General features: G+C 36.3%; 2 protein-coding genes across 7 annotated transcripts; one reads left to right on the forward strand and one right to left on the reverse strand.

The window, feature by feature from the left end:
* Positions 1-5186: 5186 nt before the first annotated feature.
* LOC145052970 (ISWI chromatin-remodeling complex ATPase CHR11-like) lies at positions 5187-13035 on the forward strand. Of its 6 annotated transcripts, none has more exons than XM_079000917.1 (25): positions 5187-5501; positions 6391-6525; positions 6627-6739; positions 6835-6938; positions 7232-7329; positions 7426-7605; positions 7687-7908; positions 8008-8142; positions 8367-8649; positions 8844-8917; positions 9004-9224; positions 9300-9387; positions 9465-9558; positions 9694-9882; positions 9969-10000; positions 10095-10171; positions 10259-10348; positions 10675-10747; positions 11039-11093; positions 11175-11236; positions 11314-11479; positions 11560-11738; positions 11835-12050; positions 12551-12652; positions 12777-13035. In XM_079000917.1, exons 1-25 carry the CDS (start codon positions 5298-5300, stop codon positions 12792-12794), a joined length of 3210 nt encoding a protein of 1069 aa, XP_078857043.1. In that variant the 5' UTR covers positions 5187-5297; the 3' UTR covers positions 12795-13035. The 6 variants fall into 6 exon arrangements, with proteins under 6 accessions (XP_078857043.1, XP_078857045.1, XP_078857046.1 ...); XM_079000919.1 differs by having other exon boundaries at positions 11178-11236; XM_079000920.1 differs by having other exon boundaries at positions 11042-11093.
* Positions 13036-13447: 412 nt separating this feature from the next.
* LOC145052972 (serine/threonine-protein kinase PBL27-like) lies at positions 13448-17164 on the reverse strand. Its single transcript, XM_079000923.1, has 5 exons — positions 16666-17164; positions 16211-16404; positions 14676-14865; positions 14155-14537; positions 13448-13777 (listed from the first exon to the last, which is right to left on the reverse strand). Exons 1-5 carry the CDS (start codon positions 16775-16777, stop codon positions 13571-13573), a joined length of 1086 nt encoding a protein of 361 aa, XP_078857049.1. The 5' UTR covers positions 16778-17164; the 3' UTR covers positions 13448-13570.
* Between the last annotated feature and the right edge of the window lie 680 nt (positions 17165-17844).

Here is a 17844-nt window from a genome sequence, read left to right on the forward strand (position 1 = left end):
TTTGAGACTCTGAGACAGAGGTTATGCGAGGCTCCAGTCCTAATACTGCCTGAGGGGTTGGACGATTTTGTGGTATATTGTGATGCATAAATTTCAAGGTTGAGTGCAGTATTGATGCAGCGAGGGCATGTGATTGCTTATGCCTCACGACAGTTGAAGCCCCACGAGGCAAATTACCCCACGCATGATCTGGAGCTGGGGGCGGTAGTGTTTGCCCTCAAGATTTGAAGGCATTATTTGTATGGGGTGCGGTTTACTATCTGCACCGATCACGGGAGTCTAAAGTATTTGATGGGCCAGCAGAACCTCAACATTCGACATAGAAGATGGTTGGACGTGTTGAAAGATTATGACTGCGAAATTCTCTACCACTCAGGGAAGGCCAACGTGGTGACCGATGCTTTGAGTCGCAAGGTAACAGGGTCCCCGATTATGGACATTTGTATGAGGATGACGGTGGTTTCGCCTTTGTTGGATATGATCAGATGGGCTCAGGTTGAGGGGTTGAAGAAGGAGAACTGGAAAGCAGAGAAAATTTGGGGTAAGTATCCTTTGTTTGTCAAAGATAGCCACAACCTTTTGACTCAGTGTGACCGAGTGTGGGTACCATTGGTAGGGGAGTGAGGCATAGACTGTTAGAGGAGGCTCATAAGTCCAAGTTTTCTATACATCCAGGTGCAACAAAAATGTATAGGGACTTGAGACTGAGTTATTGGTGGCCCTGCATGAAGCAGAAAATCGCCTGGTTTGTGGAGTGGTGCATGACCTGCAGGAAGGTCAAGGTCGAGCATCAACGGCCTCATGGCAAGGTTCAGCCGTTACCCATTCCCATATGGAAGTGGGGAGAGATCACTATGGACTTCATTACGAAGCTACCAAGGACGGCGAAGGGAGTGGATGTCATATGGGTTATCGTGGACAGACTAACGAAGAGTGCCCATTTCATTCCGATCTCCGAGAGTATATCCGCATAAAAGTTGGCAGACATTTATGTTCGAGAAGTGGTGGCAAGGCACGGATTGCCGGTGTTAGTGGTTTCAGATACGGATGTTCAGTTTACATCCAGGTTTTGGGGAAAGTTCCACGAGAGACTGGGTACATAGATACACTTCAGTACAACATATCACCCTCAGACCGATGGTCAGAGTGAGAGGACGATCCAGACGCTGGAGGATATGCTTCGGGTATGTGTGCTGGATTTTGGAGGGGGGTGGGATTCGTATCTCCCTCTAGAAGAGTTCTCGTACAACAATAATTATCATGCTAATATTGACCGAGCCCCATTCGAGATGCTATATGGTTGGAGGTGCCGGACTCCAGTGTGCTGGGATGAGGTTGGACATCGGATCATAGGGAGCTCTGAGGTGGTGCTCAAGACTACCAGATTGATTCAACAGGTGCGCGACCGGTTGCGAGTTGCGCAGAGTCGTCATAAAAGTTATGCTGACTGACGGCGTTCGGATCTCGAGTTTCAGGTGGGGGATTTAGTTTTACTGAAAGTGTCGCCCTGGAAAGGGATTATCAGGTTTCAGAAGAGGGGTAAGCTAGGGCCTCGATTCATAGGCCCGTTCAGGATTACAGCCCGAGCGAGCAAGGTGACATATCGCTTAGAGTTGCCAGAGGAGCTTAGTCAGATTTACAACACCTTCCACGTGTCTCATCTTCGGAAGTGTGTCACTAACGAGTCCGCAGTCATCTCCTTGGATGACATTTAGGTGGATGAGAGCCTGAATTATGTTGAGAAGTCAGTCGCCATCTTAGACAGAAAGACGAAGAGACTTCGACGCAAGGAAGTGAAACCGGTAAAGGTGCAATGGCGGCACCGGAAGGGCTCCGAATGGACTTGGGAGCCAGAGGAGGAGATGCGAGAGCATTACCCCAAACTGTTTTTAACGACGGACTTCGAGGGCGAAGTCTAGTTCAAGTGGGGGAGATTTGTAACACCCAAAAGTTGGTATGTCTTGTGACCCTCGAGAATTCTCATTTTTGCATTTTTGGTCCCTTGAGTACGTTGGGCGTACCTATGGGTACACTTAGCGTACTCTACCTAAGTGATCGTGGAGGAGCCCCACGTACGCCGGTCGTACGCGTCCGAAGGACTAAACCCTAAATCTCAGACCTGTTCCATATTTAAACGCCTTTTTGGCCTCTTGGATCAAACCTTATCAGTCTCTTTAGCCCCATTTTGTCTTCCTTCAGCTGAGTTAGAGTGTGAGAGAGTTTTGGAGCATAAGAAGAGGGTTTTGGTGGTTACTTTGGAGTTCTTTAAAGAAGGAGAGTTGTTAAGCAAGCTTGGATCAGTTGGGTGCTTCAAGGATCTGCTTGTACCTTTCCTTGTAAATCTTTAGATCTAGCTAGGGTTTTCTTGTTTGGCCCTTTTGTGGGACTTTAAACCTCTTTTGGCAAGATAAGCGGCTCCATGAGAGGAGAATGGCAGATATGAGGTCCCTTAGTCGTTTTGAAGTATAAAAATGGAGTCTTGATGGATGTATTGGTCACATGCATGGATTAAGGGCTTTAGAAATGTCTTAATGAAGGTTTTGGGTGTATGGGAGGCATGCAAAGGCATAAAGTTGGCAACTTTATGCCTTAGGACGTATTAACCAGTTCAGATCTAGCTTTTGGACGTAAAGAAATGGAATATTAAGCACTTAATGGAGAAAGTGCTTAGTCTGGAAGGACGCTGGGCGTACTCAATGTACGCTGCGCGTACCAGAATAGTATGTCGAGCGTACACATTGCAGTTTGGGCCGGATTTGTTTTGGGCCTTTGTGCTCTTGGGCTTCATTTTGGTTGATGGACTGGTTGTATTCTGTGAACTATGGTCCATCTCTTCTATTATGGGCCATGAATACTTTGGGTGGGCCTTTTTGGGCCAAAAGGCTCATTAATGACATTGGATGAGGACTTTGGGCCCATTAGCAAGGGAAGGGTATTTTGGGCCTCGTGGAAGGATGTGGGTTTGGGTTTTCCTGGATTAATTTGAGATCCTAACATTGATTAATATAAATTGTCCAGTTCGAGAGGTTGCAGACTGTTAGGAGAGCAGCTTGTGTGTTCAGCAGACTGAAATGAGTATTCTCACCATACCCATGGGTCTAAGGCACTAAGGCCGACCCATTATGTGTTTATGGTATATGTGTAGTCGCTTTATGATTTGATATGATATGTGATTGTGTGTTTTGCATGAATACCCTGGGGGGGAGCCCGTGACACTGGATGTAAGACCATGTGGGGTAGCCCATGACAATCCTAGGTAAAGACCATGTGGGGTAGCCCATGACAATCCTAAGTAAAGACCATGCGGGGTAGCCCATGATATTCTTGCTGGTTTTATGTATGCATGGCTTATGTGATATGTGTGTAGCTTGATTAGTTATTAGGATATGTATATGCGTGGTGTGTGGTATGCTCTGGGAACTCACTAAACATTTCGCTTACAGGTTTTTGAATTGTTTCAGGTACATCGGACCCTGAGGGCAAGGGCAAGGCGTGATGGCGCGACGTGCACTCTATCTCTCTTTCACTAATATGTTTGGGGACACCCTGATGATTTATATAATGTAATGGATGATGTTTTAAAACTAAATGTGGGATTTCATGGTTTTATGCAATTGTGTTTATTAATTTAAATGAATTTTTTTCTTGAAAATTTGGGTCGTTACATTCGATGTTGGGATACTATAATATGTGATTTTACACTTTGGAAACTATGTTTTGTAAACATTTGTGGTTTTGGGCTATTTTTTGGAAAGTAAAAAATTTTCACCTTGATTTTGGGATGTTACAAAGATGCTTCCGATTTGTGACAAAGAGGGATGTTCTCGAGTAACAGAAAAAATCTAGGTGGAGATGGAGGTGGTAGACGGTGGTGAGTGTTGGTGGTGTCACCATGTCATTTTATGTAATTGGAACTAACATGTGATCTAAGAGGCTTCATAATTTATAGTCTAATATATATACGCGTATGTGTGGAGTGCACACACTTATAAGATCGAATTAGAAGTCGGTTCGACGACAAGTCGGGGGTCCTGGGGCAGTGCCCCTTTGACGGGGTCTAGGGGCAGAACCCCCAAAACTCTCTGAATTTTACATATGGGAACATAGTGGGAAATCAAATTCTTGAAGGTGATTATGGTAAAACTGACGAAATTTGTCAGTTTTGGGAACCTTTGATTTCCTCATTAAATTTTAGAATTCCTGACTTGCTTCCAAAGCAATCCATGACGGCCAACCCTAAGAGGCAAAACCTAAATCTCGTTTATTATATAAATGAATATTCTCTTTGAGAAGAGACACACAACATTAGTTATATTTTCTTCAGACGAACATAGAATCCTTCTAGCAAATTGTCTTACGATTTTTATGTCTAGATTCGAAAGTGTCATCTTGGATTATCACAGGCTGAATTTCTTGCAACTCAAACATAATATATAAATATCAATTCAAAAAGTGTCCACACGATCCCATGGGTATCCAGATCTCCAACATAAACCCTAATTCCTCCAACAGTGGTGATGAACGGTGGTCAGAGTCAATAGTTATGGGGTATGTGTTTTGAAGAGCAAACCTAAACGATGTTTTTGAGAATATGTTTTTGAGAAGATGCTCTTCAGTTCTCGAGTGTTTATCAAACACACACACATAGAGAAAGAAAGAGAGAAAGAGTATAAGTATTAGATTTAAAAAAAATGAAAAAAAAATAGAAAAATGAATTCCCAATGGTATTATAGCCATTTTAATATTCGAAAAACCAAATACACAACGAAACTAATTCAAAAGTATAACCAATCCAAAAAATCACGTTTGGACAAAAAAAAAATACTACAAGGACATTTTTGCAGTTTTGTCTAACAAATTTACCTCTATGTTTTAACTAACTAATATACTAAAGATTCTCATAAAATTGGAAAAAAAACAAACTGACCTTGAAATGTTGAATTCTCTTCTTAAAAAAAACCAAATCACACTTTTACAAACCTTAACAAATGTAATAAAATCCGACCCGTTTCCCACATGTTCACCCTCAAAAAAACCCGACCCATTTCTCACAATTTACATCACAATATCCCCACTCACGAAAAGCGGGAAAGAAGCCAATTACATGTTGAACCGGCGGGAATTTTCCCACACTCCAAATAAGCAAAAATTGGGTCTATAAATATCAATATCCCGGAAATGCCCACCTTTTGTGTTTTCTCTCTCTTCGCAACTCATTAAGTCGGCCATTTGCCCCTTTTTCTTTCTACCTCTCACCAGATTTACACAACTGAGAAGGAAAACCCTCGAAGATCTCCATGGCAAGACGCTCCAAATCGAAGGACTCCACGGAGGAATCTCTGTCTAATTCGTCAGAGGAGGAGCAGGTCAATGACCAGGAGGAAGAAGATGAGGAGGAACTGGAAGCCGTTGCACGACCTGTTGATTCTGACGAAGATGAAAACGCCACACCCGCGGTTGACGCCACCGGTGAGGAGCAAGACGATGAGGAAGAAGACGAGGTTTGTTTTTTTGGATATTGTGCTTTTAGACTGATTTTTGCCGCTTCGGTTACTTTTGATTATACATGTTTGGGATATGAAGCATTTCTTGGTGTTTTATGATACATTTTGGAGCGATTTGTTTGGCTTAGGGTTTTGTGCTGCTGGATTTGTTTGCTTTTAGTATGATCCTTTGGTGTGTTAGGGAGTGTGATTTTTAGGGTTTTGGTTCGTTTTTTTCTGCGTAGCTGCAGCTTTTTCATGCATTTCCTTTGAAAAAGAGAGCCTACTGATTTGTCGACATTTTTGCTTCTAGATGCCGTATTCCAATAATGTTCACCATGCTTAGCCTCTCTCATCGTATGTTTTGATTTTTTTGTTGTTATTGGCGTTTTTGTTTAAAATGATGGGTTTTTTGATATGTGGTGCTTGGCATTTGTTGATAACTACCTGCCATTTGAATGCTAGTAAGAGTGAACTGAAAAACATCAGGCTGGACTGAAAGATGATTGGAAATAAAAATTGCAATTTGCAAGGGAACCCAACTTGAAATATATAAGACTATATTTATATTCACAAAAACTATAAAGATTAATTTGCAGGGGATAAAATGAATCAGAAAGTCTCAACTAGGGCTGAATCATAATAAACAAACTTAAGCATTATAAACTTTTTAGGAAGCTGTACTAGCGATTTGGTTTGATTTTATTGCTTTAATATGCTTGGTGGAATCAAGTTATACATAATGATATTTGGGATTTGTATGTAGAATTCATCCAGCCTTACTGTATTCATGCAATTGTTATGTTTCTAAGTAGTACTTTTCAAAGGGTGTTTGAAACTAAAGATATAATGCGATGAATCAGTGTTGTTTCTTTGAGTATAAGTAACATGATTTCAACATTACTAGCAGGATGACAATGATGAGGCCAACAATGAAATTAGTCATCGTGAAAAGGCAAGGTTAAAGGAGATGCAGAGGTTGAAGAGACAAAAGATACAAGACATACTTGATCAACAAAATGCTACTATTGAGGCTGATATGGTGCGTGATACAGAAAATCATACTTCAAAGTTGATATATATTTTCTAATGTTCATAAAAATCAATTAATGTGGCTTGGTTATTCTTATTAAACTATGACAGAATAGCAAGGGAAAGGGAAGATTGAAGTTCTTACTGCAGCAAACAGAACTATTTGCTCATTTTGCCAAAAGTGATGCATCTGCTTCTCAGAAAAAGGGAAAGGGAAAGGAAAGGTGAGAACTTTACTGATTTGATAATTTTGAAACCTCATAATTAACATTCATGAAGCATATTTGATGATTATTTATGTGCTCTTTTTTGTGCTTAGGGGTCGTCATGCTTCAAAGTTGACTGAAGAAGAAGAAGATGAAGAATATCTCAAAGAGGAAGAAGCTGGAGCGGGACATACACGTTTGTTGGTGCAGCCCTCTTGTAAGATTCCCCTTTTTTTTTTTTTTTTTTTTCTTTTTAGACTTGTGTCATTAGATTTAAGATTGAATCTTTGAAACAATTCAATAACCACTCTAATTCTACTTTGTTTAGATTACTGGGTATGATTTGTTACATTGTCTTGAAAAATGTCAATGTTTGACATTGAACATATCTTACAAAGTCTGGTTATAGAAAGCAAACACCCAAGCTACTTAACAAAACAAATTAAGAAAACTTTTGACTTTGAAGTGGTTTCTGAATTTTGACTTTTGGTTATGTTAAAATCTTAACAGGTATAACAGGGAAGATGAGAGATTATCAACTTGCTGGGTTAAATTGGATGATAAGACTATATGAGAATGGTATAAATGGAATTCTTGCAGATGAGATGGTATGTTAATGATCTTTATCCTTATCATCACTTCAAAATTCACTCAAATCACTTGATAATGATTAATGAATATGCTTTTTTTTATTATTATTTCAGGGACTTGGAAAAACTCTACAAACCATCTCATTACTTGGTTATTTGCATGAATTTAGAGGAATAACTGGACCCCACATGGTTGTGGCTCCTAAGTCTACACTTGGTAACTGGATGAATGAAATTAAACGTTTTTGCCCAATATTGCGTGCTGTAAAGTTTCTTGGTAATCCAGACGAAAGGGTATGCTTTTAAATTTTGATTTTAGTTATTTCAAAACTAGTTTTTATATGCTTGTAAGCTATTAACACCTGATGTTTACAGAAATACATACGTGAAGAGCTACTTGTTGCTGGAAAGTTTGATGTATGTGTCACCAGTTTTGAAATGGCTATTAAAGAGAAGACTACCTTACGTCGATTTAGCTGGCGTTATATCATAATTGATGAAGCTCATAGAATTAAGAATGAAAATTCTCTTCTTTCAAAGACCATGAGAATTTACAATACCAATTATCGTCTCCTTATCACTGGCACACCACTTCAGGTTTTTAATTTGTATTTTCTTTAAAGATTTTGCATTTTCTTTACTTTTGTATGTTTGGGTTTTTATGTTGATCAATGTTTATTTTGGGTGTTTACACAGAACAACCTTCATGAGCTTTGGGCACTGCTGAACTTTTTGCTACCTGAGATTTTTAGTTCTGCTGAAACCTTTGATGAGTGGTTTCAAATTTCTGGTGAAAATGATCAGGAAGAGGTTGTTCAACAGCTTCACAAGGTATAAGAAAAAACAGCTTGAAAGCACATTTATTTATATGTACAATGCGATAATAAGAAAAAGAAAATGAAAATACATACAATGCTATGAATATATAAAATGTTAGTAAGCTAACTGCTATTATAGACAAATAGTTGAAAGTGCATTGCTGTTTATTGCATCAAGTTTTCGATATTATCATTCTTTAAAGTGTCTTATTAGTTTTCTGCTATCTCTGTGTTTAGGTGCTAAGACCTTTTCTTCTAAGAAGATTGAAGTCAGATGTTGAGAAAGGTTTACCTCCTAAAAAAGAAACCATTCTCAAGGTTGGAATGTCTCAAATGCAAAAACAGTATTACAAGGCCTTACTGCAGAAAGATCTTGAGGTTGTGAATGCTGGAGGTGAGAGAAAGCGTCTGTTAAATATTGCAATGCAGCTCAGAAAATGCTGCAATCATCCATATCTGTTTCAAGGAGCTGAACCTGGTCCTCCTTATACTACTGGCGACCATCTTGTAACAAATGCAGGTGAACCCCTCAACTTCTTCCCTGTATCTAAAATGGTCCCTCCTAGTTTGGACATGATCAAATATTACAATTTTTATTTTATGATGTATTTTGAAGAAACAGAAACTCTTGCATATAACCCTTTTGGTAACATTGAAGAGTCATATTATACTATACCTGATGCTCACCGTATGTATTTGGGGTTATAATCACAGGAAAAATGGTGCTTCTAGACAAGTTGCTTCCAAAATTGAAGGAACGTGATTCAAGGGTGTTGATATTCTCACAGGTATTTATATTATGCAGCATGAAAGTATTGGTTTAGTGAGGTATATTTGTTATTATATTAAAATAAATTGTGGTATGCTATTATAGATGACAAGGCTGCTGGACATTCTAGAAGATTACTTGATGTTTCGTGGATATTTATACTGTCGTATTGATGGAAACACTGGAGGTGAAGATCGTGATGCCTCCATTGATGCTTTTAATAAGCCAGGAAGTGAAAAGTTTGTGTTTTTATTATCAACAAGAGCTGGAGGTCTTGGTATTAATCTTGCCACTGCAGATATAGTCATTTTGTATGACAGTGACTGGTAAGTAATACATGGCTTTTTCTTTTTAAAAAAATTGGTGGTTTTGTTTAATTGGATATAAATTTAATTTTGCAGGAATCCACAAGTGGATTTGCAAGCTCAGGATCGTGCTCATAGAATTGGGCAGAAGAAAGAAGTTCAAGTGTTCCGATTTTGCACTGAGGTTTCTTTAGCTTCTTTCCTTTTCATCTGATTAACAGCTGAAATGTTTGTTTGCTAATTTTAATCGACTATAAACAGTACACTATAGAGGAGAAAGTCATTGAAAGAGCTTATAAAAAGCTTGCACTTGATGCTTTGGTTATTCAACAAGGACGTTTAGCAGAGCAAAAGAGTAAGCATTTCTTCATTTCAGCTTTTTACTAGTTTCCTTTCCTTCTAAAAAACATTATTTTAAACAAATTCTCCTTGGTTTACTCAGAAAGACTTTTCATATCATGTGGGTGTTTTACATTTCTATGTTTTGCAGCTGTAAACAAAGATGAGCTGCTACAAATGGTTAGGTTTGGTGCTGAAATGGTATTCAGTTCAAAGGACAGCACAATCACAGATGAAGATATTGACAGAATCATTGCTAAGGGAGAAGAGGCAACTGCTGAACTTGATGCCAAGATGAAAAAGTTCACAGAAGATGCAATCAAGTTCAAAATGGACGACAGTATGTACTACATTTAATAATTATGCATCTTCCTTTATCATTACTTACTTTACTTTTACTAAGTTTTTAACTGATTTCATATGCAGCTGCTGATTTGTATGATTTTGATGATGACAAGGTATTCAATACTTTGCATGTCTTGTGATTATGTTGTATTACCATGTTGTGTCATTATCATAACTTACTGATGACTGTGTGTTTAATTTATGAAGGATGAGAACAAGGTTGACTTTAAGAAGATTGTGAGTGATAATTGGGTGGAGCCTCCAAAAAGAGAGAGGAAGCGCAAGTAATTATAATTTTTTTAGTTTTAAATTGTTATATTAAATGATGATGTAATTTGTTGGTGGCTGAATATTGCTGTTATTCTTTTCAGCTACTCAGAATCAGAATACTTCAAGCAAACAATGCGCCAAAGTGGTCCTGCAAGGCCAAAGGAGCCTAGGATTCCTCGCATGCCACAATTGTAAGTTCTTTACACCTTTGATTTTTTTTTTCTGTTACAATCTTGTACTTTCAGAGGTTTTTTAAGCCATTGTTCTATGAAAAATCTATCCAAGTATAACCTTTTACTTTTAGTTTGTGCTTTGTACTTTCAAAATTTGTTTTGTATTTGGATGACATTTCTATAATGGGTAGGTTTTATAAAGTCTAAGGCTGTAATGAGAAGTGAAATTATGTTTCCTTAATGAACAAATAATGAAAGTTTGTTGCTGTTTTTTGGATCTACCATTTTTTTTATAGGATTTGTTTTGGAACTTAACAATCATTTGAAAAATGTGTTCAATGCAGGCATGACTTCCAGTTCTTTAACACTCAGAGGCTAAGTGAGCTCTATGAGAAAGAAGTGCGGTATCTCATGGTGGTATTGACTTTACCCCTTGAACTCTCCTTTATCTTTCATTAGACTGCTTTGTCAACATGAGAAGGGCATTTATGTCTTTTGCATAGATGAGAATTAAAGATCAAGTCCTGTCTTACCTTTTTTTCCATCTTTTTCAATGGACAACTTGCAATTTGTCCTATTTACAAATTCCTGTTTACAAAGTCCAATGCATGCCAAAGACAATTCAAATTTTGCTGATGAAGATGAGAAGGACATTCATGCCTTTTCTACTCACCCTTAATTCACTTCTTTTGTTTCTTGAATTTTTAGCAGGCACAGCAGAAGAATCAAGTGAAAGACTCCATAGAAGTTGATGAGCCAGAAGGTACAATAGAAGCTAATCTTGTGTGTTTGTTTTATTTTCACTATTTTATTATAAGAATATTAATTATGTTTGTTAATTCAGTAGAGGTGGGAGATCCTTTGACTGCTGAAGAGCAAGAAGAAAAAGAGAAACTACTGGAAGAAGTATGTCTTGATTTTAATATTTTCCACTGTTCCTTATTATTATGATTATTAATTAATATTATTATTGTTGATTCCAGGGATTCTCAACATGGAGTAGGAGAGACTTCAATACTTTCATTAGGGCTTGTGAGAAGTATGGTAGGAGTGATGTGGGTAGTATTGCTTCTGAAATGGAAGGCAAATCAGAAGAGGAAGTTGAAAGATACGCTGCAGTGTTTAAGGAAAGATACAAGGAACTGAATGGTAAATTATTAAATTTGCTACTTGTTAGAGTTTGAGTCCATATGTGAATGTATTTGAGTTATGATGTTTTTTTGTAACAGATTATGATAGAATAATTAAGAATATTGAAAGAGGGGAGGCTAGAATTTCTCGTAAAGATGAAATAATGAAAGCAATTGGAAAGAAATTAGACCGTTACAAAAATCCTTGGCTGGAGCTCAAAATCCAATACGGTCAGAACAAAGGCAAGCTCTACAATGAGGAATGTGATCGGTTCATGGTAAGTAAGAATAAAACACTAGAAACAAACAAACAAACGAACAAAAGCAGATTGCTATGTTAGTTATTAATCTCAATAAATTTTTAACTTTTACAGATTTGCATGGTTCACAAACTTGGGTATGGAAACTGGGACGAATTGAAGGCTGCATTTAGAACATCACCTTTGTTCAGATTTGATTGGTTTGTTAAGTCACGAACCACTCAAGAACTTGCAAGGAGATGTGATACTCTCATTCGATTGGTGGAGAGGGAAAATCAAGAGTATGATGAGAGAGAGAGACAGGCTCGTAAAGAAAAGAAACTTTCCAAGGTTTGACATTTTTTAACAAATCTTAAATTTTGCACTTTTGTTCCCAAGTTATAAAAATGCAAGTAAATTTATAGCTGATTTTTTTCAATTTTGGTCTCAGTTTTCTTTTGCAAATTTTTTTTAACCTTTTGGGTTCTTTTCCTAGAAAATGACTTTTTAAGACCAAAACTGAAAAAGTAAGCTAAACTTGAGGACCAAACTTGTAATCAACTCCATAAGTTTTTCCTGGAACAGTAACTAAAAATGTATTTTATTCTAAAAATATTTGAGAAAAATGATGCTGACATACTTGGAGAATAAATTTGTAGAAGGTGAGGGCATAATGGGAAAGCTTCTTTTTTTCCAGACCTTAGTTTGTTTTATAGCAAGTTAAAAAGGAACATGAATACATAAAAGCTTTTATTTGATTAAGTTAAAATGAAATGACATTTGTTGTGCTTTTATTTTGTTGCCTGCTATTTTATAAATTGATAAGTTTTGAAACTTTGATTAATTTATAGAACTCAACGCCATCAAAGCGGGCCATAGCAAGGCAAACAGAGAGTCCACCTTCTACTATAAAGAAGCGAAAGCAATCATCAATGGATGACTATGTTAACTCGGTATTGCAATTGCCCCTAAACTACCTATACACACAAAAAATGTTTTTTTTTTCATACTTGCTAAAATGCAATAAAAACACTGTTTCTTATAAAATTTGATGTGTAGCGAATTGCGATTTTGCAGGGAAAGAAGGGCAAATGAAAATGAGGTGCTTACTAATATTTTGATTTTTGAGACATTGGAGGCATTGATGTAGTCGTAATAGTAATAGTAGAATGACTGTATGTATATGAATCGGCATTTATAGTAGCCATTGCCATTTGTCTCTATTCTCTTAGTTTTGTGTCTGAATTCCAAATAGTGTTTCTGGATGTTTGGCTTCTATATCAACCAACTCTCTCTAATCATCATATGGTAACCTATCCCCTCCCTCTTTTATTTATTTCTTTTGTCAAATTTGAAATTGATGCTACTGTTGATACAATTTCAACAAAAATTAGCCTTAAAAGTGTATCTAAAAATTCTATGCAAGTTCAAAGTAATTGGAAAAACAAAAATTCCAACAAAAAGTGTGTTTGAAAAATCAACGGAATGGATTTGTGTCGAATTAAATTTGTGACTAACTGATTATTATTATCTTTAAGATAAACCCAAAGAATGTAAATTTTACACCTTATCTACTATAAAAAGACCAGACTAACCCTGAAAACTCTTGCATAAAACTATATCACCGGTTGTTTTTTAAATAAAACATTTTTTTTAATAAAAACAAACTTTTAGTGACTTAATACAATTGTCATAATATTAAAGAAGTAAGAATTCACCCCTTCAACCCCGCTTTACATTTACCTTACTTTCCGTAATAATTCGTTTTTTCTCCATTAAGTCAAAAAAATATATAACTTACAACCTTACATGCCCTGTTAAGTACATTAAGTCAAACCCACAGCCCACAATCTTTGTTTTTGTTTTGACATTTAGGCATTAGGGTCGTAAGTTGATGAAGCTATATATGTTAAAGCAGCTACAACAGAACAAATGTCAGGCCTTGCAGCAATCCCTTCCTGAATACACATTGCTGCAACAACAAGTGCTTCTTTAAGTCTTTTTGGTGGATATCGCCCTTCCAGCAATGGATCCGCCATTTCCACGTACTTTTTCCTATCTTTCAAAAGTGGCCGTGCCTACAAATTTTACCATAAAGTCAAATCCAAAAACACTGATATAACATGACAACCTTATACTGTGTTTGATATGTAATAGGACAAAAATTGCAATTTTTATCATCCCATCCAAAAAGATGGGACAAAGAGTCGCTTTCGATCTTTTTGCTTGTGCAAAAGACAAAAGAAAAGAATGTACTTCTCGTCATTGAAAATAGTCCTAGAAATCCACCAAATATATACGAGTGTATCATTTTTACAAACTATTTACAAATTTACAAATTTACCAACTATTTACAAATTTCCCCTTCTTTATTTTTCCTAGCTTTCATTCTCTCAATTCCCTCTTAAAATAATACTTAAACGGAAAAAAAAAAGAAACATGGACATGGACTTACCCAATAAACAAGACACTGTTCTTCATAAGGTCGGGTGTAGTCAATGACTTTTCGACCTGTGATGAGTTCAAGGAAAATGAGTCCAAAACTATACACATCTGAATCAAAGATTATCGGACCTTCAGGGGCACAATGGGTATATGTGCCATCTACCCTAAAAGAAGGGAAGGAGGTTATATTGTCAAATGGAGTGTGTTTTCCAAGCTTAAAATTTGACAATTTTGGGTGGTATCCTTCATCAAGAAGAATGTTGGATGGTTTTAGGTCTCTGTATACAACAGGAGGATTTGATGTTTTGTGAAGATATTCCAAACCCCTGGCTACACCAACTGCAATCTTCATCCTTGTGTTCCAGTCTAATGGTTTTTGATCTGGCAAAAGATCTGCAAATAAACATTTGTAAGGTGTTGTTTCTTTTTGACTTAATTGATTCAGGAGATATTTGCAAAAACTGAACGATTTAGTGCTGAATGATTTCAACCTCTTAATGGTTAAGTGAAGTTAGGGTTCAAAAGGCTCACCATGTAAATGATCTTTGAGTGATCCCAAAGGCACAAACTCGTGAACAAGGAGAAGGTGGTCTCCATGTGCACAATAACCAATCAAGTTTACAAGATTTGCATGACGAAAAATGCTAAGCTTAATAACCTCTTTAAAAAACTCTATGATTCCTTGATCACAGATTCGATGAAGATGCTGCACTGAAACCACCTACAAACAAATTCATCTTGATACCTTTGTGAAAAAAAAAACATTCTGTAGATTACGATTTTGGCAAATTATACAGTCAATTTATGTTTATTGTGTTAGAAATATAAACAACTGTCGACAACAGGTTGTTCATGTTGTTGTAGCACTAGTTTGGTTTTTACACTTAAAAAACTTAAAATAGCGCATCTTTAAAATAGGAGAAAATGGCAAAATTAGCTATAAGATTCTCAACAAAATAGCAATTTTTTGATTTTCTTTTCACAAATAACCATCAATTTTGTATCGGCCCATTGCGAAATCACTATTTGTTGCGGAATTTGTTTTTCATATGGTTCCCATAAAAAAATATTTAAAAACCATTTTTTTTGTGCACTACCGAATTTTGCTTTATATATAACGAAATCGTTCTTTATGTATTGCAAAATTGTTCAGATTATTGTGAAAATCATGTTTTCTTATAAATTTTATTTTGGGGACATTCAAAAACAAATTTCGCTGCAAAAAGAAGTTACGTAGTGCAAAAATGAAGTGTTCGATTGAGAGAGTTACGGGGGAAAATTGGTGTAAAAATGAGGAATAGTTAAAAAAAAACGCTTAAGTAGGGGGACCATTTTGTAGCAAATATTGATTTAGCAGTGGACCCTAATGGGAAATTAATGGTCGTTTCGAGTAAAAAGCTATGGTTACTTTGTAAGAAGCCTTCCCCAAAATGCCTATTTTTGTCATTTTATCACAAAAACTCCGCATGCAATAAATTTTACCCTTAAGATTAAGGGATAATGACTTGAAAGGGTAACGAAGTTTCGACTTTTGTCACTAAACTTTTTTTCGTTATCTATTTGCCACTAAACTATTGAAACTGTTCACATTTTACCCTTATGACCGGTTGTTACCGGTCATAAGGGTAAAATGTGAACAGTTTCAATAGTTTAGTGGCAAATAGATAACGAAAAAAAGTTTAGTGACTAAATGTGAACAAAATCGAAAGTTCGTTACCCTTTCAAGTCATTATCCCTAAGATTAATTGCGAAATGGACCTCGTAAAATCTCAACCAACGATTTTACCCCACTTAACTATCTAATATGGTGGTTACTTCCTCCAAAAGATCAATTAATGCCAATTAAGTTTCTCTCATCAACTTCTGGTTGAGAACATAAGAACACATAAAGGTATTATTAATTAATATTTGTTGGTTCCTCCAAATCAATCTCCTAATGGAATCATTAAACGTGGCTAAATCATAATTGATAATACTTACACGATCAAATTCTTGTATAAGATCCTGTTTTATGTGATTTATATTGAATGAGATATAATGAACTTGAGATCTTTGAGTGTAATTACCTGTCCGCTTCTTTCCAAACGACCTTTGTAAACACACCCGAAATCACCTTCTCCCATAAAACTCTCTATACAAAAATTCTTAGTTGCAGTAGCAAGCTCACGAAAACTAAATTGTACAACACCATGTGCTGTTTCTCCATCTTTTGTGAATGTTATGCCCTTATGATCCAGATTATCACCAAATTTAAATTCATCTACACAAAGCTAAGAAAAGGTGTCAGTTTTGTCAACTATGTCGTTTAAAACCCCAACATCCACGCAAGCCCATATAAACAAGCGCAAATACAGAAAAACATAACGGATTTTAACAATTTTATCGATTTAGCGACGTAATATTTATGCTATCTGATATCAAAATGGTAGTACAGTGGTTTGATTGAAAAGAAACTAAATCCCCATAAACAATTAGCCATTTTCATAAGGCTAACACTAACAAGAGAAAAAGTGTTTGTTACCAGAAATAAGTATGCTGGGATGATGAGGGTATGAACCCTTTTTCCAATAATCCTTCTTTGGCAATTGCTTTGCATCATTCGCATCTTGGTTCGATGAAAAACAGCCACCCATATCAAAATCAAATCTTTTTGGCAGATTATAGTTTATGGGTTAATTACTTAATTGTAACAATGTAATTGATCACTGGTTCAAGAACAAGAACAGTAGTATTCTTCGACTGAGGGAATAAAGTTATCAACCTTATTCTCTATTTCTTTCTACGACTCTCAAAAAAGAGATGTTAACCCATGGGAAATTATGGTTTAACAATCAGTTCGAGAACAAAGAATCAAAAAAGAGGAAGAAAAAAACGATTAGAAGAACAAAGAATCACCAAATCGAAGAATCTGTCATAATCTGTCATAAGTAATATAGGAAAACAGCAAGGAAAGATAAAGTATGAGAAAAGGTAAATTCAATTCGGAAAAGATTCTACATCCATTCCTAATTTTTATATTTTATTTTTTAAAACCAAGGCTATATGGATGGAGTCGGTGATAAAACATACACGTAATCTTAGTTGGAACCATAAGTCACGCGTGACTTTCTCTCAAACACCACCGCTAATGTTTGTAAGTGTCACTCTCGGTAGTCAGCTTCAGACCAGGCGGAGTGGCTGCGGTGGTAGCCGCACTCCCTTTCCACATAAGCACAAACACTGCTTTTTGGGTGCGGTTCAAGTACAGCTGAGGCCGTACTACGGTCTTCGGAGGAGGGAGCGTTTTTTGCTTTGTTTTGATTGGTCACTTGTGTAACTGTTTGTAGATAGTGAAAATTCAAAAAATTAATTTTTTTTACTACCACTATAAATACCTAATCGTATTAACCAAAATCACTCACAAACACGTCGAATATAACTGAGTATGCGCTTCAAGTTGTTTAGAACGTGAAAAAACGTTACACTAATCGTGGTTAATTAAGTGGCGTAGCCAGAATTTTGTTTTAGAGTGGACAAAATAATTTATAAATTATGAACGATAGTAAAATACTTCAAATGATAACAAAATGTAACAATATATGCAACAAAAGATATTCTATTTGTGTATAATTTGAAATTTTTAATAAATATATATATATATATATATATATATATATATATATATATATATAAACTCAAATTTATTTGGCCCACCCTTGTA

This window comes from Lactuca serriola, chromosome 5, assembly GCF_051521515.1.
Source record: "Lactuca serriola cultivar US96UC23 chromosome 5, Lser_US96UC23_V15, whole genome shotgun sequence".
NCBI lineage: Eukaryota > Viridiplantae > Streptophyta > Magnoliopsida > Asterales > Asteraceae > Lactuca > Lactuca serriola.